Below are 23,238 nucleotides of genomic sequence, written 5' to 3'. Positions count from 1 at the left end.
GACTGTAAATTTGTAACCAAATAAACCCCCTCGATAAAAGCCAATCCATTTCTGGCATTTTGCATAATGGCAGCCTTAGCAAACTGGAACAGAAAGTAAAAGCCAGGTGAGAGTAAGCCAAATCTTTTCTTCCTTTCACTCTCTCATTTATGCGTGCCCCTAATTCTTGGGTCTGTCACTATCTCGGAGGATGAAATAGAGAAGAATTTTAGGGGAAGCAAATCTCAAAGTCATACAGGGACTCCTTTCAGCCATTTTCTCACACTCTTCCCTGCCTGCAGCATGTCTCACTACACTCCTTCTTGATAGATTTGAATTCAGAGGAAATATGCTGGTCAACCACTTGCATCCTCTATTCATTCGACTCCATAGCTTCTCTCCTCCTTGTGTAGATGCATTCCCTTCTCTGCAGAAATTGTTCGTTTAACAGCTTCTTTGTTCTTTGGAGCCCTAGCAAACATCAAAGAGGAAGAGATTCTACTAAAAACATGACTCCCTTTGATCCCATTCACCCCACATCTATTGAGCACATAATATGAGCACTAGTCTGGGTTCTGGAACTAATTTGGAAAAACAACGCTCTCCTTCCTCACTCTCCTGACTCACCTTCCCTCCAACCCCCTATGCCAGAACTCTTTGAATATAGGATCAGCTCTTGCCTACCTAGGAAAGGATAATTGATCGGTGTTGACTAAATTAATTTCTAAAAATATCTAGGCAAAGTGAAGGGAGGGCCCAACAATAAAAAGAAGAAAAGGAGATCAGAGGAAAGAGGGAAAAAAGAAACAAAGGAATAAAGAGAGACAGGCATTAGAAGATGGGAGGAAAGAGAAAGGGCAGAGAATAAAGGAGCCAAGGGCACACAAAGGACAGAGTTGAGAGGGCAGGGGAAGAGCACGGGGGAAGAAAGGAGGAGGATACAGCAGATAAGGCTACAAGAGGACAAGGGGAGGGGAGAGAATAAAGACTTATAATGTATTAATGTAAAACTATGGCTAGGATTCAGGCTAGATGCTCAGAGAACATCATTTAATGAAGTGCTGTAGACAATATAGAAATGACAAGGGATAGAGAGGAGAAAGCTGGTAATTAAAAACAGGAACAACAAAATACTTAAACCTTCTTTGAAGCAAGGGAGAACTAGTAAGTACCTGGATCTAGTAGCTTTGGGGAGAAACAAGAGAAGACCACTGGCCCTCCTAGGAATGAGCTGGTGGCCTCACTTGTAGATAATGAATAAATGTTTTATGTCTGAAAGAAGAGTGTGTTTTTACTAGAGGCAGGAGGTGTTCACTGGGTCAAGAAGAGAAAAGTGCTGTCCTTGCCCCAGCACATATTCTATCTTAGTCTGTACCACCACAGCACCTTAACAGCAAATCCCCAAACCTATATTTTTCCAGGCTCAGAAAGAAAAATCTGATACACATTGTTCCCCAGTGGCAGCCACAGACAGAATCACTTTAATTGCATCCACAGCAGAGATGTGCAAACCCAGGGGGGCTTTGTGATTGCCCTAAAGGCTCTGAGTGGGGTACAGGGGAAGGACATGGCTAAAGGTGGCATTCAATTCTTTCAGTTCACATCCAAAGGCAAACTCAGACCAGGGAACAGACTGATGACTAGGACCTTGGCAGGGACCAAGAACAGCTCTTTGCTATCTCTTTTCAGTGCAAGGACCTGGAGAAACAGAGAACCTAGAGACACTGAACATCAGAACCCTATTCTGACACCTTTAATCCCAGGGACAAAACTCAAGTTGGTTGACTTCTAGGACAAAGAAGGATTCTGTTTTCAGGGGACAGTGGTAAAGAATCGGCCAGCCCCTCTTTCTAGGACCATCTCTGCAGTATACCTAAGAGGAGGAGGAGCAAGGTGGGTAAGAGAAAGCAGAAAAGGAAGAGGAGAAAGAGAGTATTTTTTCTTCACTGTTAAGGGGTTAGCTGGAGCTTCATGTCATTACAGGTCATGACAACGAACTTCTCCAAAATGAATGTTAGGTAGTTGCAGTGAGGAGTGACCTGGCCTGGTCTGGACAACTTGCAGAACGTCAAGTCAAAAGGGCGGGAGCTTTTGTGACATTTGCCTCCCTTGAGCTCACAGACAAAACCAGGACTGTCACAGACAGCTTTGACTGTGTCCAGTTCCTCATGGATGAACGTGTACTGGGCTATGCAGGTGAGGTTGTGCTCCTTCATCTTGCGTGCCATCATGACATTGCATTCCCTGGAGGCCAGGTCAAACCTTTGGTCATCTTTTTTGTTCTGAAAGAAAGCCTCAGCTCTGAGCATCTTGCTCCCAACCTCATCTATATCGGGGATGGTTTCTTCTGGCCAGTCAAGTTGGGCCACTCCTTTGCTGCTGAGCACCAGGGTGTCTGTGGTTCGGTTGCCTGCTCCCTCCTCGGTGGCTTCAGCCTTGTCCTGGGAGTCACTGGACCAAAACTCATTCAGTGGCTGATCACTATCCTCCAGGACTGCTGCGGCCATGCGAAGCCCCAGGCCCAGGCCCATCCCCAGGCCCAGCAGAAGCAGCAGCATCACAAAAAAGATCTGCACTAGAGTCAGCTTCATTTTTCCTGGAGGGGAGGAGGAAGATGGAAGGAGATGACTTTGACATGAAAATAAGCTCCAATAAAGAAGTTAATCTTCCCTGACCCTCACAATGCATTCCTGGGGGTGGGGGGGGTAGGCTTCTCCCTTCACCTGTGCCACTGCCATTGTGGAAGAGATCCTTTCTCTTTCTTTTCCCATTATTCTTGTCCCTCACACCACAGTCTTTCTTGCTGCACAGTCAGGTATAGATCTTACAGAGCAGGAAGATGACCAGCGGGAGCATTTCTGAAATTCAGACTGGGAAAGTTGACACCAATTCAATCTTAAAAGAAATTGGTTCCAAATAACCAAAGGGAATGGTCCAGAAAACAAGCAAGAACAGTGTCACCCTTTCCTTGAAAGAATTTCTTGTAGAAAGAAATATTCTCCATAGAAGTCTTGAATTACCATAAAATACTCTCTCTATTTCTACCCCAAATTTCCTTTGGTCATTCTAGTACCTATTACTCTCCTTGCTACTCACACTCACTCCCCCAAATATAAAAAAGAATAGGAAAAAGAGTCAAAGTGTGTTCTTACTCCTATACTGAGGCTGGGGAAAATTTTACATCTTGGGCTACTGCTAGAGCTACATCTTTTTTTTGTTTTTGTTGTTCTTTGTTTATTTTTTTATTAGAGAAGTTGTGGGGTTACAGAAAAATCATGCATAAAGTACATCATTTCCATATGCTTCCCTATTATTAACACCCTGAATTGGTGTGGAAAATGTGTTACAATTGATGATAGCACATTTTTATAACTGTGTTATAACTATATCCATGTTCTAGCCTATAGTTCATTGTTTGTATAATGCAGTTCCATGGATTTTTTTTTAAATTTTTATTTGGCTACCAATATACAACTAACACTTCCCCTTTTAATCATATTCAGATATATATTTCAGTGCCATTAATTATGTTCACAATATTGTGCTACCATCACCACCATCTAATACCACATAATTTCCATCATTCCAAATAGGAGCCCTGTATATTTTAAGCCTTACATTGCATTCATACCAGATCCCTTTATTACTAAACTTCTCTTAACTCCGGGGTACTCCATGCTTATTAGTTTTTACTCTCAGGGAAAAAAAGGAATGAGAATGAAACAACAAAAAAATTAACAAACAATTGACCTGCTGCAGTTCCCTGCTAAAAAATAATCCAACAAGAGTTGAGGGAAGGAGCATGTATCTCTGTCCTGCTAGGACAGCCTCATCCCCTTATCAGAGAGCCCTTCCCTACCAGAAAAGAAGAAATTGCCATAAAGTACATTATTGAGAAAACTGATAAAATTAGAATAGAGTCTGCAGATTAAATAAAAGCACTGTATCAATGTTTAATATTCTGAATTTGAAAATTGTCCACTGATTGAGAATAGCCTTAACCTTAGGGAATGCACCTTGTAGCATTAAGGATTAAAGAAGCACAATGCAGGCAACCTTCTCCCATATGGTTCAGTAAATAAACTACATGTATGTGTACAGGTGTATTTAAAGAGAAAGGTGGAGAAAAATATTAAAACAAATGTGGGGAAAAGTTTTTTAAAACACTGTATATGGATAAAGGGTATTCAGGAGTTCCTTGCATTGTTTTTTCAGTTTTTCTGAAAAGTTGAAAACACTTCAAAAAATATTTTTAAGAAAAAGCAAAAACAATAAATAGAGAGAAACCTTCCCAAGATGCTCCCTGGGGCTCCCGTCTCCACTGTGACTTACCTACACACCTAAGTACCTTCAAGGATTCTTGTTTCTTCTCCTTCCCCAAGTTCTTCCCTCCCAGGGTTTCTTTCTGTCCAAGCAGTACCTGGGAGGCTGGTCTGCAGCAAAATGGATCATCTCCATGTGGTCTCTGTGCTCTTAAACACAGACTGACTTCCTAAGCCCACCTCCCTCCCACTCCTCACACCCAGCACTGAATAAACACACTCTGCCAATTCTCCTCTCTACACCCACAAGCATTTTGAAAAAAAGGCTATTTGGGCATTGAGGCAGATCCAGACATCCAAGACAGGAAATGTTCCCAGCCTGGGAAACTGCAGACAGTTTTGTTTTGTCAATAAATGGTTCCACTTCTTAGCTACACCCACTCTCCTGTGGTTTACAGCAGTCTAACCTTGTCCATAAATTTCAAACCTATTCATTTCCTTGCATCCTCCAGATATACTTCATTTAACCCTTTTCTGTCATTTCTAGAATGTCAAGATCTTTTGTCTTTATTTGGATAGTCTCTCCAACATCTTAGAGAGATATCACGCTTTTCACATCTTAGAGCTATATCATGACATCATTTGAAGATTTGGGGTATTTGAGTCAATCATGAATTTTCACATACCTTTACCTAAGAAGCCTATCTTAACTCTCCACTCTCTACTCCCTCTCTCCATCCCCCAGCCAATAACTGTATTCCCATAAGAATCTCTAGATTTTGAAAATCTGATCATTTAGCCCTAGTTAAGAATAACAAAAACAGCACTATCACAGGCAGTCCCTGTGGCCTGGCTGGGTAAAACCAGGAGGGTTACAATGTTGATTCTAAGGTTCACATCTTTAGCTAAAGTTGTGTTCATGAGGTATTTTTAAAAGCACTCTGAAGACTATTAGAACACTATAAAAAATCCCCTCAGGACATAAACAAAGCCCTTTAGAAGGATGTTTTCCTTAGTCATTCAGGAAGGAATTTTCAAATTGTGAACTGGGAGCCAATTCTGTCATCTGCAAAGTCCATCAGGCTGACCTTTTGCCATGCAGATGTTTATAATTTACAGTAATAATAATTGCTAACTAATATTGAACACTTATTTTGTGATAAGCATTTATGGCATTTCACCCTCACAGTTTGCTTGTTATGCCCATTAGTTCTGGTAAGGTCTATTCACAACATGAAGGGGGAATAAAGAATCTTCTGTGAGCCCAGTAGCAGTTTGGGATAACCAGGAGTAATATGTTCATCTACAGGCATCACCCTCTTCTTTATAATGAGTACATTTTGGTTACCATTAGGGATCATCAAAATTAACCCTTGAATGAATACAAAGAAAGGACCTACATTGGTAGTCTAAGTATAACCTTTAGACTAGACAGGTTTTTGGTTTTGTTTCCTTTTCTAAGATTCAATTTTCTTATCTTCTAAATTTGGAGAATAGTAGCACTTATTTCATAGGGATGTTGTGAATATTATATGAGACACTGTGTGTAAATGGATGAATGTGTTAGCTACTGTTGTTTTTGCTGCTGTTATATGACAATTACCAACACATGCTCCATTACCAACATTCCTTGCTGCTTCTCCTAGGAGCAAACAATATCCTAGAATCTCAGAGAAGGAATTAAGGCTTGTAGAGACTGGTCCTGCATTTTAAAAATGAAGAAAGTGGTTCAAAGAGGTTTAATGTGTTTGCCTCAGATACTACAGATAAGCAATGGCAGTTCTGATGTTAGAACTCCTGAATTTTATTTAAGAATTGTCAGAGAAAGAGAGAGAAAACAGACTTCCTGATCAGAAAATTGGCAGTGAATCCATCTGAGACTTAGAGTCGAAGTGCTATTTCTCATTCTAACTTAACCTAAAGTATGGATTTCCACTTTTGAGCAAGAGGGAATCACAGCAACTGGATTTTGCCTGAAACTCACAGGAAAATGACCAATATATGTGAAACAAGTTTTTCAAGACACTGGACAGCAGGCAGTGAAGGACAGTGACCACTGAGAGATGGGAAACAAATGAGGTGACTGCTGTGCTTTGCCCCAGCTTACTACCTGGACAGAGTTTCCAGGAGGAGCACAGGGAGGGAGAATCCAGGCAGAGATTGTCAGTATCACTGAGCTGAGGAGATGTAACTGGGAGTCCATGGAGGCCAAGACAGTTAGTTCACAGGGCAGAGACCAAAGAGAGATGCAGTAATGAGATATCACTACCCATTGATGAGAATGGCTAAAGGAAAAAGTAGTAATCATACCAAATGTAAAAAGAGTGCAGAGAAACTGGATCTCTGATGCTTTGCTGTTGAGAATGTAAAATGGTACAGCCTCCCTGGAAAATGGTTTGGCAGATTTTCTTAAAAAACCAAGCATATACTTACCATATGTGTCAGTTTGAATGTGTTATGTCCCCCAAAATGCCATTATCCTAGATGCAGTCCTGTGTGGGCAGACATATTAGTGATGACTAGATTGTAATTCTTTGATTGTTTCCATGGAAATGCAACCCACCCAACTGTAGGTGATAACTCTGACTAGGTAATTTCCATGGAGGTGTGGCCCCACCCATTCAGTGTGGGCTTTGATTAGTTTACTGGAGCACTATATAAGCTCAGACAGAAGGAGAAATCTTGCTACAGCCAAGAGGGACACTTTGAAGAACACACAGGAGCTAAGAGTGGAGATGCAGTTTACAGAGACATTTTGGAGATGGCTTTTGAAAGAAAACTTTTGCCTCAGAGAAGCTAAGAGAGGAAAAATGCCCCAAGAGCAACTGAGAGTGACATTTTGGAGAGAAGCTGCAGCCTAGAGTGGAACAACCTGGGAGAAAGTCATTTTGAAACCAGAACTCCAGAACAGACACCAGCCATGTGACTTCCCAGCTAACAGAGGTTTTTCCAGACACCAATGGCCATTCTTCAGTGAAGGTACCCCCTTACCTTGAACTCTTTATGGCCTTAAGACTGTGACTTTGTAACCAAATAAACCCCCTTCATAAAAGCCAATCCATTTCTGGTATTTTGCATAATGGCAGCATTAGCAAACTGGAATACTATATAACCAACCATCACATTCCTGGCACTTATCCCAGAGAATTGAAAATGTATGTGCATTAGTTAGGGTTTTCCAGAGAAACAGAACCAACAAGATATACATGCATATATGTACATATACATATATATGTAAATATTGGGAGATTTATTACAGGAATTGGCTCATGTGACCATGGGAATTGGCAAGTCTGAATTCCCTAACACAGATCTCAAGTTGGAGACTTGAAGGTGATATTGAATTCTCCAAGAGAAGCTGGCCGTCTGGAGTAGAGCTAGAAATTCTTCTTTCTGACTGCTTCTTTCTTTCTTTCTGAAATTCTTTCACCTCTCCCTTGAACTGATTTGATGAGACTTCTCTCATTGCTGAAGGCAATCTTCTTTGTTAATTATAGATGTAATCAGCCATAGATACAATCAACTTACTAGTGATTTAAAGCCATGAAATACCCTCACAGTAACAATCAGGCCAGTGCTTGCTTGACCAAACAACTGGACACCATAACCTAGCCAAGTTAACACATGAATTTAACCATCACACTATGTCCACACAGAAACCTGTACGTGAATGTTAACAGCAGTTTTATTCATAATAGCCCAAAACTGGAAACAACCCAAATGTCCTTCAATAGGTGAATGGTTAAACAAAACATACAAGCCATGGTTTTAGTTTCCTAGCTGCTAAAACAAATACCATGCAGTGGGTTGGCTTAAACAACACATTTTTGAGATTCATGGTTTTGAGACTAGGAGAAGGCCAAAATCAAGGCATCATCAAGGTGACACTTTCTCCCAGGATACTATGGCTTTCTGGGGTTGGCTGCCAGCAATCCTTGGTGGTTGGCCTTTCTGTCACATGGCAGTGCACATGTTGGCTTCTCCTTTCTCTTCTGAGTTATGTTGACTTCCAGCTTCTGGCTATTCCTATGTCTTTCTCTGTCTGTGGTCTTCCCTATAAGGCTTTCAGTAGTAGGATTAAGATACATAGTGATTCATTTGGGCTACACCTTAATGGAAGCAACCTCATCAAAAGGTTCTATTTATAGTGGGGACACATCCATGGAAATAGATTAAGTGTAAGAACATGTTTTTCTGGGGTACATAGCTCTCAGCCACTGCACCATGGAACACCACTCAACATGAAAAGGAATGAACTATTGATAAATACAACAACCTGGGTAGATCTCATGGGCATTACACTCATTATGTTCATAAATCACATACCTTATGATTCCATTTATATAACATGGACAAAAGATCAGTGGTTGCCAAAGTTAAGATGGTGGTAGATAGGGATATGGTTGTGATTATAAGGGGTAGTGCAAGGGAGATATTCTGTACCTTGATCACAGTATGATTGAATGATTTGATTCTACATGTGATAAAATGACATATAACTATTCAATACACACACACTCACACACACACTCACACATTATGCTGCTGTCAACTTCCTACTTTTGCTGTCGTAGTATATTTATGTAAGATGTAACCATTGGGGGAAAACAAAAGTACATGGGACCTCTCTTTACTATCTTTACAACTTCCTGTGAATCTATAATTTTTTTAAAATAAGTTTTGTTTAAAGTATCACATAATATGATAGAAGTTTTAAATGACAAAATAGAGAAACACACACATAAACATCCTAATCCTGCTGTTGTTACATTTTGGTGTATACCTTTCCAGTCTTTCCCCCATACCACAACTACCCTGTGATGATGCTTATTGGTTCAAAATATCTATTGAAATTACCAGTTGAGGTTTCAAATGACATTTTTTAAATTTTTTAAATTTTTAATTTTTTATTATTTTTTTTAAATTTTTATTGAGATTGTTTACATACCATACAGTTATCCAAAGATCCAAGGTGTATGATCAATTGCCCGTGGTACCATCATACAGCTGTGCATCCATCACCACAATTAATTTTTTTTCAATTTTTATAACATTTCATTACCCCAGAAAAGAAATAGACACACAAAAAAAGGAAAAAAAAGGAAATTCAAATCCTCCCATACCCCTAACCAACCCCCTCCATTATTAACTCATAGTATTGGTATAGCGCATTTGCTACTGTTGATGAAAGAATGTTAAAATACTACTAACTGTAGTATATAGTTTGCAATAGGTATATTTTTTTCCTATATGCCCCTCTATCATTAACTTCTAGTTACAGTGCCATGCATTTGTTCCAGTTCATAAGAGACATTTCTAATATTTTTATAGTTAATCATGTACATAGTCCACCACAAGATTCACTGTTTTATACATTCCCATCTTTTAACCTCCAACTTTCCTTCTGATGACATGCATGACTCTGAGCTACCATTTCCATCACATTCACACACCATTCAACACTATTAGTTAGTCTCACAATGTGCTACCATCACCTCTGTCCATTTTCAAACATTTAAGTTTACCCTGATTGAACATTCTGCTCATAATAAGCAACTGCTCCCCATTCTTTAGCCTCATTCTATATCCTTGTAACTTACATTTCATGTCTATGAGTTTACATATTATAATTAGTTCATATCAGTGAGACCCTGCAATATTTGTCCTTATGTGTCTGTCTTATTTCACTCAATATACTGCCCTCAAGTTTTCTCCATCAACCCATTTTTTAAAGATGGTTTTGTTCACACACCATACATTCCATCCTGAGTAAACAATTGATGGTTCCCTGTATAGTCACGTATTTATGTACTCACCACCATTGCCACTATCTACATAAAGACATCTCCATTTCTTCCTCAAAGGAGGAGGAAGAGTCAAAGAAGGTAGAGTGACAAGAGAAAAAGAGAAAAAGAAAGAAAACAAACAAATCAAAGCAAAACAAAACAAAACATGACAGCTAGAAAGCAATAAAAGGAAAGATAGCACTAAACTAAAGTAGAATAGAGTCAGACAACATCACCAATGCCAAGAGTCCTGTACCCTTCCTCTATGTCCCCCCCATATGCATTTACCTTTGGTATATTGCCTATGTTATATTAAAGAAAGCATAATACACTGTTTCTGTTAACTATAGTCTCTAGTTAGCATTGATAGTATTTTTCCCCCAATCCCACCCCATTTTTAAAACCTTGCAATGTTGACATCCATTTGTTCTACCTCATATAAAAACATATTTGTACCTTTTATCACAATTGTTGAGCACCCTAGGTTTCACTGAGTTATACAGTCCCAGTCTTTATCTTTCCTCTTTCCTTCTGGTGTCCCACATGCTCCTAAACTTCCTCTTTCAACCATGCTCACAGTCATCTTTGTTCAGTGTATTTACATTGCCGTACTACTGTCTCCCAAAATTGTGTTCCAAATCTCTCACTCTGGTCTTTTCCTTTCTGTCTATAGTGCTCCCATCAGCATTTCCTGTAGAGCAGGTATCTTGTTCACAAACTCTGTAATTGTCTATCTGTCAGAAAATACTTTAAGCTCTCCCTCATATTTGAAGGACAGTTTTCCCAGTTATAGGTGTCTTGGTTGGTGGTTTTTCTCTTTCAGTATCTTAAGTTTATGACACCACTTCCTTCTTGCCTCCATGGTTTCTATTGAGAAATCTGCATGTAGTCTTATTAAGCTTCCTTTGTATGTGGTGGATCACTTTTCTCTTGCTGCTTTCAGAATTCTCTTTTTATCTTTGACATTTGATAATCTGATTTTTAAGTGTCTTGGCATAGGCCTGTTCAGATCTATTCTCTTTAGGGTATGCTGTGCTTCCTGGATCTGTTATTTTATATCTTTCATAAGAGATGGGAAGTTTTCATTGATTATTTCCTCTATTATTGCTTCTGCCCCTTTTCCTTCTCTTCTCCTTCTGGGACTCCCATGACACATACATTCCTGCATTTCATTTTGTCCTTAAGTTACTGGAGATGTTGCTTATATTTTTCCATTCTTTTCTCTATCTGTTCTTTTGTGTGTAGGCTTTCAGGTGCCTTGTTCTCCAATCCCTGAGTGTTTTCTTCTGCCTATTGAGATCTGCTGTTTTATGTCTCCATCATGTCTTTCATCTCTTGTGTTGTGCCTTTCATATCCATAGATTCTGCCAGTTGTTTTTTCAAACTTTTGATTTCTACCTTATGTATGCCCAGTGTTTTCATTATACACTTCATCTCTTTTGCCATATCTTCCCTAAACTTCTTGAATTGATTTAGTATTAGTTGTTTCAATTCCTGCATCTCAGTTGAAGTGTAAGTTTGTTCCTTTGACAGGGCCATAACTTCATTTTTCTTAGTGTAGGTTGTAGTTTTCTGTTGTCTAGGCATGGTTTCCTTGGTTACCCCAATCAGGTTTTCCCAGACCAGAATGGGCTCAGGTCTAGAAGGAGACAATAGTATAACATCTCCCTGAGGGTGTGTCTTTGAAGACTGGTACACCCTGTGAGGCCTCAAGTCACTGTGCTTTTCTGCCCAGCAGGTGGTGCCTGTCAGCCTGTCACTCCAGACTGACGTAAGGAGGTGTGGACCATAGCTGTTTTCCCTCAGGCTCTGGGGCCTGGTTCTGAATGGAGGTTGGGTAGTAGAGCTTGGCACTGCCTCTTTCCTCTTAGGGAAAATACACCCCTGAGGTTACAGGTCAAGCTTTGGGGCTGGCAGACCAGGTTCAAATTCTGACTCTGCTACTTCTTGCCTATGTGACCTTGAAAAAGTTACTTTTGACTCATGGTTTCCTCATCTGTAAGAGGGGGGTCATAATAGCTACCTCACTGGCTTACTGTGAGAAGATAATGAGATAATACATGAAAAGGCTCAAGGCAGGGTGCAGCACATAGTAGCTTCTCTATAAATATCAAATTTCATTGGCACATGCTTTCTTCCACAACAGGGTGGCCTCCTGCTTTTCTGGGTTCTGTGCTTGGACTCAAACTCCAGGGACAGCCTGACTCTGCTCCTTCTCTGAATCCTTGCCTAGGTTCCATTAACATCATCTGACAGTCTGGAGGCAATGCCTATCAGTATTATGCAGTTGGTGGAGCATTGGGGTTAAGAGTACAGTTAGGAATTTAGGCCACCTAGGTTCAAACCCTGGCTCCACTACAAGCTAGTGGCCCAACTGTTTAACTTCTCTGTGCCTCCATTTTCTCATAGAGTTTTGTGAGGATTAAGTGATTTAACATATGAAGAATTAAAGCATATTCTGAATATAGGTTCTCAATAATCATTAACAATTATTATATAGAGAGTTGGGTACAAAATGTTGTTCATATGTTCAATAACATCTAATTACCTTCTCCATAATTTCATGTTTACAATTATACTTCCAGATCCTTCCAACACATTTTCTCATTAGCTTTAGTTTTGGTCAGGCTAGTCACAAAACAGGTTGAGGTATTATGCTAATTGCCAAGAGACATCTCTAGGGAGACCCTCTACAAAGGTGTAAGCACTGCTTGGTACTCCTCCATTGGTCCCAGCTAGGGCAAATATTGAATCATGATTTTATGTTGTATAGCTCCTGAGAAAAAATAAAAGCCCCATTATCCTTAAAAGAAAAAAGCATCCTGACCCTGGTCCTCTGAATGAATGTGGTTAATAGAATGAAAAATGGGGCTAGGGTAGAAAAGAAACAATTGTGATGCAGTATAAAAGACCAGATGGGTAACATGTCAATTTATATCTGTGGCTCATGGCAACAATAAAGAGCAGAAGCAATGGAAACTTCCGAGTCTGAGAAGATCTCCAGGAAGTTCCTTATTCTACATGCATCTCAACTGTTCAGACCACTGCTATGGGAGACATTAGAGCATAGCCATTTCAGAGCTAAAACTCTCAAGAATTGCCTGAGTTTATGTTCATAAATACATTATATTATCTATGAATTACACTTCAGAATAGTAAAGGGGAAACACAACATGTTTGCTAAAAGAGAAAAAAAAGGCTGGATCTGATGACATGATTGAGAACCACTGTTGCAGAAGAATTAGTAAAGGGTAGACCTAAAGGCAGAAGGATATTCTAATATGCTAAAGACTTTTCCAGGTCAATTCTAATTCCCTCCTAGTGTTGTTTTTCTCTTTCATTTCATTTTATTCTCCAGCGGTAGAAGGTAGCCAGTGCTCATTGCTCTGTGAAGCTCTGTACAAGATCAGCTGGAGGTAAAGATTAATTTGGATCCAGGATCTTGCTACACTGTGCACATGTGAGTTTCAGTCTGCAGCTGCAGCTGCTACTACCTAGTGACAGTTGAGTGGAGATAAGAATCAGTTCTCCAGCTAGAGGCTCTCCAGCTAAGAGGATTTTTCTAGGATGGGAGACTTGGGAACAACAGATGGGAAAGGATGCTGAACAACATTTTATTAGTAAGAAATCCAACTCAGCTAATGGAGAGATAAGGTGCTGTCTTTCATCCCAGGTCTTTTTTTTCCACTCATGTGTGTACCAGATACACAAAAGTTGATGGGTTGTATTTTTAAGAGACTGGCATGTTATTTGGAATGACTTAATATCTAAATACTGTCCCCTATTTGGATCCCACAGTTCTCAACTGAATGTAAAGCAAAGTGTCAGTTTATCCTGATCTACTGCACACAAAGGGATCTAGCCTATTAAAGGCATTTGACAAACCTCTTGATAGTGAATTTTCCTTATAATATGTAGTGTGATTCAACAAACTGTACAAACTGGCACAGAGTTGACTTCATCTAGAGAAAAAGCATACAAAGGTGTCATATAGGCTTTCTTGGAACCTAAATAATGGCTTTACATTTTAGTTTGTTTTCAATTGTGACCTCATATGAGTCTCACAAATTCTCCACCAAGTAAGAAGAACTGGAATTTATTACTCCTGTTTTACAATAAAATTGAGGTCTCAGCATTTTTTAATGCAATTTTATTGAGATATATTCACACACCATATAATCCATCCAAAGTATACAATCAATGGCTCACAGTATCATCATATAGTTGTGCATTCATCACCAAAATCAATTTTAGAACATTTTCATTACTCCAAAATAAAGAAAAAATAAAAATAAAAAAGATCACCCAAACATCCCATACCCCTAATGCCTCCCTATTATTTGTATATATTTTTTGTCTTTATTTTATTACTCATCTGTCTACACACTGGGTAAAGGGAGTGTCAGTCACAAGGTTTTCACAATCACATAGTCACATGATAAAAGCTATATAGTTATACAATTTTCATCAGGAATCAAGTCTATAGGATTACAGCTCAACAAATTCAGGTATTTCCTTCTATATATATATACAATATATATATTCTACATATAGACTATACAATGCATTAGAATAACCTCCAGAATGACCTCTAGATTCTATTTGAAATCTCTTAGCCATAGTAGTTTTATTTTATCTCATTTCTTTTCTCCCTTTTGGTCAAGAAGGCTTTCTCTGTCCCTTGGTGCCCAGTCCAGGCTCATCCCTGGGAGTCATGTCCCACATTGCCAGGGAAATTTACACCCCTGGGAATCATGCCCCACATAGGGTGAGTTTATTTGCAGAGTTGGCTGAGAGAAAGAGGAGGCCTCAATGTTAAGTGACTTGCCTAAGGCCTCATAAGTAGTGGGTGGCAGAGCAGGAATGGACCCTGTTCTGCTAATTCTCCCCATTGTTCCTTCTCTTATACTATCTGCCTTGTCCTTAAAATCAGACCTAGTCTCTTCTGTTCCAGTTGAGATCACTTCCTCATGGATCCAGAGAACGATTGGTTAGCACAAATGCTGAGAAACAACCCTGACATATAAGAAGGATATTTTCAGTTACTGTCAAGAATCACAACAAATCACACTTGTAAAATGAGTTCAACCAACCTGCTCACAATCCATAGAACCCAACCTTTCTAAACTCTACCAGCTCTTCCACTCATAATCCTTTTATCCCCTGTCTAGTTAACTGCAGTTCCCCTGATTTGGGTTTTTACCTCTTCAGGCCCTGCACAGCCCTGGTTACATTTAGTGGTGCTGCCTGGGTGAGTTATCTCATTGTGTCTTTTTCCTTTCTAACTGGTTTTGGCAACTTCTGTAATCTTAAAAGAGATTTACAAATAACACATGAACAATAAAACTGACCACAGCTATTCCCACACTGGTGCCACAGGAACTTCCAGAGCCAACAAGGTCTACAGAATGAGCTCATAAAATTCAGGTATAACTGATGCATCCTTCTTGCCAAGTTCTCCATCTTCTCACAGCCTATACCTCTGCTATGAAAGATGCCTGGTCACTGACATTTTGGGTGGCATTCTTTGGTGCTTGACTTCTTTATAGAAACAGAGTTTTAAAAAAAGATGAAAATCAAAAAGAAAGAACTGATAAATTAAACTATGGAGGGAAAAATTGTAGAAGACTTTTATTTTAAATGGATCAAAAGATTACTGAGTATCTTCAGTTGAAAACAAGACTTTGTCTATCAGACCCTTCCATGTTGTCTGATTCTACAGCGGCTCTGTGCCTTTCATCATCTTTGAGCTATTTTATAATTCCATAAGTTGAAGAAAACTAATATAATGTGAACTATTCCTGCCCATAGAAATTCAAATCAGTGAGTGCAATTGCTCATTGCCCTGTGAATACTGACCAGTTTTGCCAGTTTTACATCTATTTGAAAATTATTTTCAACTCTTTTTGTAAGCTCTTTGGATTCTCATTTGAACTAATTGTAACATCTTACTTGTTTCCTCATTAATTATGTAAAATCTTTGATATGTGTTCATTTTATGTCATGAGAGCCATGATTTTACCTCTCTTTACTTACCCTTTAACAGTTTTGTAAGTATTCACTCAGCAGCTCAATGGATTCATCTGAAAGTCAGATAAACTGCATTGCTCAAGTTCAATTTATCAGGGGCTTAAGCCCAGGCACATCTTTTCTGGCATCCCGGAGTGAATCTCAAGCAGCAAAAGAAATTTAAATTTGCTGAGTCTCTGTTTCTCTTTTAATCTACTAATTTGGTGGGGTTTGGGTTTTGGTTGGTTTATGACCGATAAGTTATTCTCCATTCATGGAAGCAATGATTGGGAATTAGGTTTTATGGTCTGGCCAATTGGTAATCTCTGTAAATGAATTCATGGATTATGAAGATGTATTTTCTGTTGAGTAAGAGATGAAAATAAATCAGGTATATTAGGCTGTAGTTTGTTTGTCTATTTCAGCTCAAATCCATTAAGATTTTCATGCCCACTGGTAAGAACAGTTGTTTGATATCTGCACCAGGGTTTTGTATTTGTGAGTTTGCTTGACATGTAGGTTAATTATAGAACTGAAGTTACAAGCTCTCTAAGTGTCTTCACACTTGTGTCTATAATTCAGAAAGGCTTTTACCTCTCATTATGTCCATGTGAAATGTTTTCCTGTCCCTGGAGAGTATTGATAAATTAGATTTAAATGTCTTTTAATTGAAGAAACTTTGTTATATAAGTTGAATATCCCAAAATTCCCAGAAAAAAATGAAATTGAATTTCTAATAATTTAACACTTTAAATGTGCTAAACAAAAAATATATATATTCTTATAAATGTTAACTCAGAAATGTTTTAAGAATTTAAATTCACATAGTTAAGATAAATCTTTGGCAAACAAGACTAATTTAATCATTTTAGTTAAAAAAAAAAGCTGTCATACATTCTGCAAAGTACTTGGCCAATATTCTTCAGAAGTATGAAGTCATGAAAGACAAAAGAAAGATTGAGAAATTGCCATAGATTGGAAAAGACCAAGGAGACATGGTGGCTAAATGCAATATTGTATCCTGGAAGGGATCTTGGAACCATAAAAGGATATAGCAGGAAAACTGGGGAAATTCAAATCAAGTCTGTAGTTTAGTTATTAGTACTGTATCAATGTTAGTTTCTTACTTTTGATAATTATACCACAGTAATGTAAGATAATGATAATATTGGGGGAAACTGGATAAAGGACATATGGGAATTTTCTGCACTAACTTTGCAACACTTCTTTAAAGCTAAAATTATATCAAAATAAAAAGTTTTTTAAAGCTTATGTCTTTCCTCTGATTTTTCAGCATTAACTATACTACAGGTGTACATTGTATTATACATTTTTCCAAAAATGTATACAAGTTTACTAATCAAATAAGCTAATATTATTTCTCCATTTTTTTAAGAATGTGAAAATGTAAATTTGGGTTCAATTAAATTAAATTGGTATTCTGACAAACTTTTTTTCTTTCAGCAGTAATTATGTTTTATAGTATATCAACTTGAAGTTACTTTACAAAGTCTTTCAGTAACATACAACCTTGGACTGATATTAACTTGAGTTTATTAATAGATAACCACTGGATACTAGATACATTCTCTAAGTAACATAGAATACTAAAATATTGATTACTAAGCATACATACCTTTGCTTCTTATTTTTATATGTTACAGAGTGGCTATATCTTTGGGGAATATTAATGAAAATGTTCATTTTTGCCACATTAAAAAAGTTTTAAAGGAATACGTTTTGCTGTAAAAATTTATATTAGAAGCTTTGCTAGTTTCCAAAAATGCTTACATAAGACAGAATTCTCAAGTATCCACCCTCCAATGTTACCTATGAAAAGAATTTAGTTGTTTTGATTAAAAGTTACAGTTATCATGAGTGATTGAGACTCTGCTAGGAGCAATAGTGAAAAAAAAAGTATATGAGCTTTTTTTATTTTTGTATTTTTTCCTTTTTGAAGGAAAAAGAATTCTGTCCTAAAGCAGTGATTCTCAAATTTTTGGTCTCAAATTATTAGGCTATGTTGAAGATTATAAGAGCTTTTTTTAATTTGTGTCATAAGCACCAATATTTATCATATTGCAAGTTGAAATGCAGAAATTTTTTAAATATTTATTTATTCATTTGAAGTTAGCAATGATGAAAACATTGCATGTAGATCACATTAACAGAAATAATATTTTAGTAATATTATAAAATTAACTTTGACCTCACAGAACCCCTAAGATCTGTCCTAAAAGTATGTTTATTCCAGGATTGAAAGAAAATAATGAAAGACAAAACTTGAAAAGTGAATTTTATTTGCCTTGATTTAAAACACTTGAGTCTGAAAAGAAGCTACGAATGGGTTAAAACCTTAGCAAAGTATGCTCAGTTTTGAAGGGCTTCCTTCCTTGAATTGTTGACTAATGCTTTAGCCTAAAATATGAAGAGTTATTCTTTGCTTTCTGGGTGATCTGCCCAGTTTAAAAGATTCTGTGTCTTACCAGAATAATTTTATGTGCTTTATGCTCATTTTATGTCCTTGCTGTTTAAGGAAAATAACCAAAAAGATTTTCACCACTTATGAAAGGACTAAAGTTCTCCACAATCATGTTATCTTGTTTATTTTTATATGTTTGCATGTTTTATTGTCACCTTGATAAAAAAGGTAACAACTATTGTTTCTCAGGCACCAAAGCTCCTCTAACTTTTTTTCTTTCTTCCAAAAATCCAATACTAAATAAAGCAAAATTTTCAGAGTATCTTTTATACCTAAAATCATCTGTGAGATTTCCAAGAGGGCTCCTAGATCATCACAAAGATTTGTTCTTTTACCTTTAAAAAGAAGTGCTTATGAAGAGAAGTTCTGGAAATATTAGTTTCTTTAATGAGTTGTGTGGGAAGAGTTGTTCAATCAGAAGAGATGCTCAAATTTCCCTAAATTAAATCTACATGTGTAAAATGCCACCAATATTAATATTTCTGAAATAGCATGCTTCCTACTGTCAACACCCAAGCTTTCCGTAATATATCTTAGCCTGGTAAATGCTGATCAAAACTTCCAAAATAGTTCTATCATATTTTCCTATATTTATCAAAGTCATGGCAGTGGTTTGCCCAATGATGTTAGACAACAAAAGTATAGTGTTATAAGTCATAATCTTAGTTATTATTTTAATGTTTGTTGGCCAAAACCTTACTTCTCTAATTTGAACCTAGCATTTTATAAGCCAGTTTCTCAGTTGTGAATGCACATCAGACATACTTGTGGTGGGTTTTTTTAAATGCAATTTTGTTAAGATCTATTCACATACCATACAATCCATCCAAAATATACAATCAATGGTTCACTGTATCATCACATATTTGTGTATTCATCACCCATGGTGTTTTAAACACTACAGATATCTTAGGTCCTAATCCAGAATTTCTGAACCTCTTTACTTGATATCCTTGGCCTATTCTTGATATATTATGTAAATGTTACAATCTCATGACTTTTTATTTATAAAAATATTCATCCACTTCAATAAATTACATGTAACATTCACTGACTTCTTTGAAAATAGTCCTAATCATTATCTTTAGACACATTTTCTCTAAAAAAATTTTGAAAGAGTTTTATCATCTGGTTTTGCAGACCCAAGAAACAACAAATTTCATTTTAAGTTGCATTATTCTTATTTTGAACCCTCACCAGACCTTTCAGATTTCAAAATTTTGGGTAATTAATTAACCACAGCCATTTTAAGTTTCTGTCTCTTACAGATTTTTTTTTTTAACTACAGGTCAGAATTGTATTTTCAATAAAGGACAGTCTCAGGGCTTCATGAAAAGGGGCTGTACCTGATTCTTCAAACTACTGACACTTCAAAACAGACTTTTAGGTACAGGCTTTTTTTTTTCCTGAACTTTATCATTTTTACAAAACAAAACTAAACAGCAAGTATCAAAAACAGCAAAGAGTTTATACAATTTATGTACTAGTTTTCACATAAGTCAATGATTATGAAACTGGTATCCAATGTAAATACTAAACACAGGCTGATTTCCCTCCTGGTCATATGCATTTGGGTGATTTGTTTTGGAGCTACTGAAGAATAGCTTTTTATAAGCACCGGTCATTTTCTTGAGAACTGATTTGGTTTGTCCAACAAAGTAAACATTTTTTACTGAGTGGCATTTTCCTTTTTAAAAAACATTGAGATAAAATATGGAATGTATATTTGTTTGGATCTGAACCAAATCTTTTGAGACCCCAATTACCCTGAAGAACACTGAAGACATTTATAGGGCATATTAAATACTAATTGTACACCCAATAATATCTAAGGCAGCTTCTGTACTTCTATAGAAAATAGCATTTCACTCAGAGGCTTCCCAGAAAATGAACCACATCACAGTGTCCATATCCTTTCTGATTTGGATTATAGTTTCCCCAAATAGGGCCATATAATTAGATTATTGGGACACAAGTTTTATGTTCATGCCAAACAGGCTCTGATATTTTATGGATACATTTGTATAGAGCAAGAATCTTTGCTCTGGTCCCTGGGTAACCACAAAGAAATTTAGAAGCCATGATTATTGATGCTGAGAGGAAGAAAGCATACTTAAAAACTCACAGCATAGAAAATCTGGAGGCTATCAGAAACAAAGCTGTAACTTGGTGGCGTTGTTCATCCACCACATGTTCCAGAAACACATTTGCTTAAACTGGGGGAGTATGGCCCAGTTTTGCAATCTTAAAAGCTGCTAGTCTCTCAAACAGATTTTTTATACAGATCACTGCTTGGCTAGCAATGAGCTAGAAAACTGGCCTCAAATTTTTACCACATCTCTATTAGTAAAAAACAAAACCAAACAAAACCCAGCCAACAGGGATTAGGAACTGCACAATTAAACTTGATTGTAAATTATGCAACATACAGACTGGTATTCACATCACTGAAGTAGCTTTTGAGAGCATGACACACTCCTGTTGAAATAAAATTTCCTCTCTATTATCCCAATTTTCATTAAAAGGGAAACTGATATATAATTTTCTTCCTTACAGATATGAAACAGGAAGCAAGAAGACAAAGCTGAGAAAAACAGATGCTGCCTAAGGGGCAGTGGTAGCATTTGGTTGTTTTGATCTTTGTACCAGCAACTCCCATTCCATGGCAGATATCCAGTTCCTGCTGGACTACACTGTTTTCCGGGCAGTCAAGACTCCAATGATGACCTCTACTCCTCCAGCTGCAAGGGCCTTTTCATGCCATTGCAATAACATAGCCCTGTTACTGTCAGAGGGGCTTTCAGAGCCTTTATAAATATACTTCATTAGGAGATTCACACCATTCTTGTCCAGAGATTGAACTGCGTTCTCCATATCCTTAGCTTTAAAAGAGATAAGCACCGTCAGGACAATGCTGCCTGCCCAATCCTTCACTTCCTCACTCTTGGTGTTCATGGGGGGATTTTTCAGAGCTACTTGTAGAGCAGCTGTCATGTTTCCTTGCTGCAGGCAGGAGTCCACCTTGCTCTCATCTTGCCTGGCCTGACCATCACCTCCATCTTCCTCGTCCACGAACTTGTTCTCATCCTACTCATTCACATCCACCTTCTGGAACCAGGCTGACGACACCATATTCTTTGACATCCCTGATCTGGACTGATGGCAAAGGCCTCCTCTTACTGTGACTGCTACCTCAGCAACCCCAACCCAGCAGGAACCTCAGCCTGGAGCCTTCACTTCCCCCTTCTGCCGTACAGGCTTTTTGAGTTAACATCACTTAGAGACAACTCTCAGACCAAACCAGACTGAGTCAAGATTTCCAGAACTCTTCTTAGTCCAAAAGTGAACAGCTTCATGAAACTAACCTAACACAAGATCCAGCAAAACAAGAATTACCTACATAGGAGTTAATGAATTGAGAAGGAAAAATCGTGGTTATTGTTTGGAGCATTGTGTTACTATTCTACTTTAATACTGATGTTGTCTAAAGGTTCTGATTTCTGATATAAAAGGAAACCCTTTCTCTTTCTTCTTAAACTCTCTGTAACTGTAACAATTTAGTAGGCTCTGTTTCTGTAAGCTGGAATAAAGATTTTAAAATGATATGTGATTCTCCCTGATACATATGCCCCAGCCAAGAATTCAGAAATACTTACCAAGTCTCACTTGTCAAGGTGATACAGTTATTTGTATAAGTTCAAGTTCAGTAAAAATCTGTTCTCCTTTTTACCAAGATATAATTGGAAAAGTAGATTATGCAACCAAGGCCTTGCCCCGAATGTCATATTTGGAAACAACGCTCATTTAAACAGTTAGTGAGCCAATACTTACAAAATCCTCCAGAAATCTTGCTTCAGACCTAACTAACAGTGTCCCACCCCTGTAGGAGGGGAGGAAGATTATTTCCTAGCAGGCCAGAAACCTTAAGAAATTGTGGAGACCTTGAGAAAAAAGAATGTGTAGGTACTGCAGGTGAAATCTGGTGGAAAGAATTTCTTGGGTTTGGTTTTCCTAAACTCAGGATAGCAAATAATAGAGGTTTTTAAAAGTCTAATCTGAGATTCCTTAAGAAAATGACCAGAAAGAAGTTAATTTTGTGGCCTTTTCAATAGCATATAGTTTTCTGTTAAAAGAAATGAAGTTCTGATACGTGCAACTACATGGATGAACCTTGATGCCATTATATTGAGCAAAATAAGCCAGGCACAAAAGGACAATTTTTGTATGATCTCACTTATATGAAATAATTAAAATATGCAAAGTCATAGTCAGAAATTAGAAACAGGAGCAGGGGTAGGGGTAAGGAATGGGGAGTTAATGCTTAATTGGTAGAGTTTCTGCTTAGGGTGATGGAAAATTTGGTAATGGATAGCAGTTACAGAAGCACAACATTATGAATGTAATCAACAACACTGAAATGTATACTTAAAAGTGATTAAAATGGGAAATTTTATGTTGCCTGTATCTTGACAGAAAAAAAAAAATTTTAAAAGTCCATAGAACTGTACAACACAAAGAGTGAACTCCACTGTAAACCATGGGCTCTAGTTAATAATATAATCCTAATAATGTTGCTTCATCAGTTGTAACAAAGTTACCACACTAATGCAAAATGTGAGTAATAAGGAAAACTATGTGAGGGGGTATGCGGGAACTCGATGTTCTGAATAATGTTTCTGCAATCCTACAACTGCTTTAATGAAAAAATTAAACAATAACA

At 37.6% G+C, this 23,238-nt stretch overlaps 1 protein-coding gene and 1 pseudogene across 2 annotated transcripts; both read right to left on the bottom strand.

Annotated features, from left to right (window-relative positions):
• On the bottom strand, nucleotides 1–22,224 carry RNASE10 (ribonuclease A family member 10 (inactive)). 2 transcript variants are annotated; one of them, XM_037835514.1, is made up of 2 exons: nucleotides 22,175–22,224; nucleotides 1–2,575 (listed from the first exon to the last, which is right to left on the bottom strand). In XM_037835514.1, exon 2 carries the CDS (start codon nucleotides 2,568–2,570, stop codon nucleotides 1,929–1,931), a length of 642 nt encoding a protein of 213 aa, XP_037691442.1. In that variant the 5' UTR covers nucleotides 2,571–2,575; nucleotides 22,175–22,224; the 3' UTR covers nucleotides 1–1,928. The 2 variants fall into 2 exon arrangements, with proteins under 2 accessions (XP_037691442.1, XP_037691441.1); XM_037835513.1 differs by lacking the exon at nucleotides 22,175–22,224 and adding an exon at nucleotides 4,312–4,407.
• LOC119533478 lies at nucleotides 21,207–21,662 on the bottom strand (annotated as a pseudogene).
• Nucleotides 22,225–23,238: the final 1,014 nt, after the last annotated feature.

Source organism: Choloepus didactylus, chromosome 4, assembly GCF_015220235.1.
Source record: "Choloepus didactylus isolate mChoDid1 chromosome 4, mChoDid1.pri, whole genome shotgun sequence".
Classification (NCBI taxonomy): domain Eukaryota; kingdom Metazoa; phylum Chordata; class Mammalia; order Pilosa; family Megalonychidae; genus Choloepus; species Choloepus didactylus.
Note: the sequence above shows the minus strand (reverse complement) of the source record. Positions and strands in the feature narration are given on the sequence as shown.

Coding starts and splice junctions, on each gene's coding strand:
- RNASE10 (XM_037835514.1), bottom strand. CDS start 2,570: ATGAAGCTGACTCTAGTGCAGATCTTTTTTGTGATGCTGCTGCTTCTG.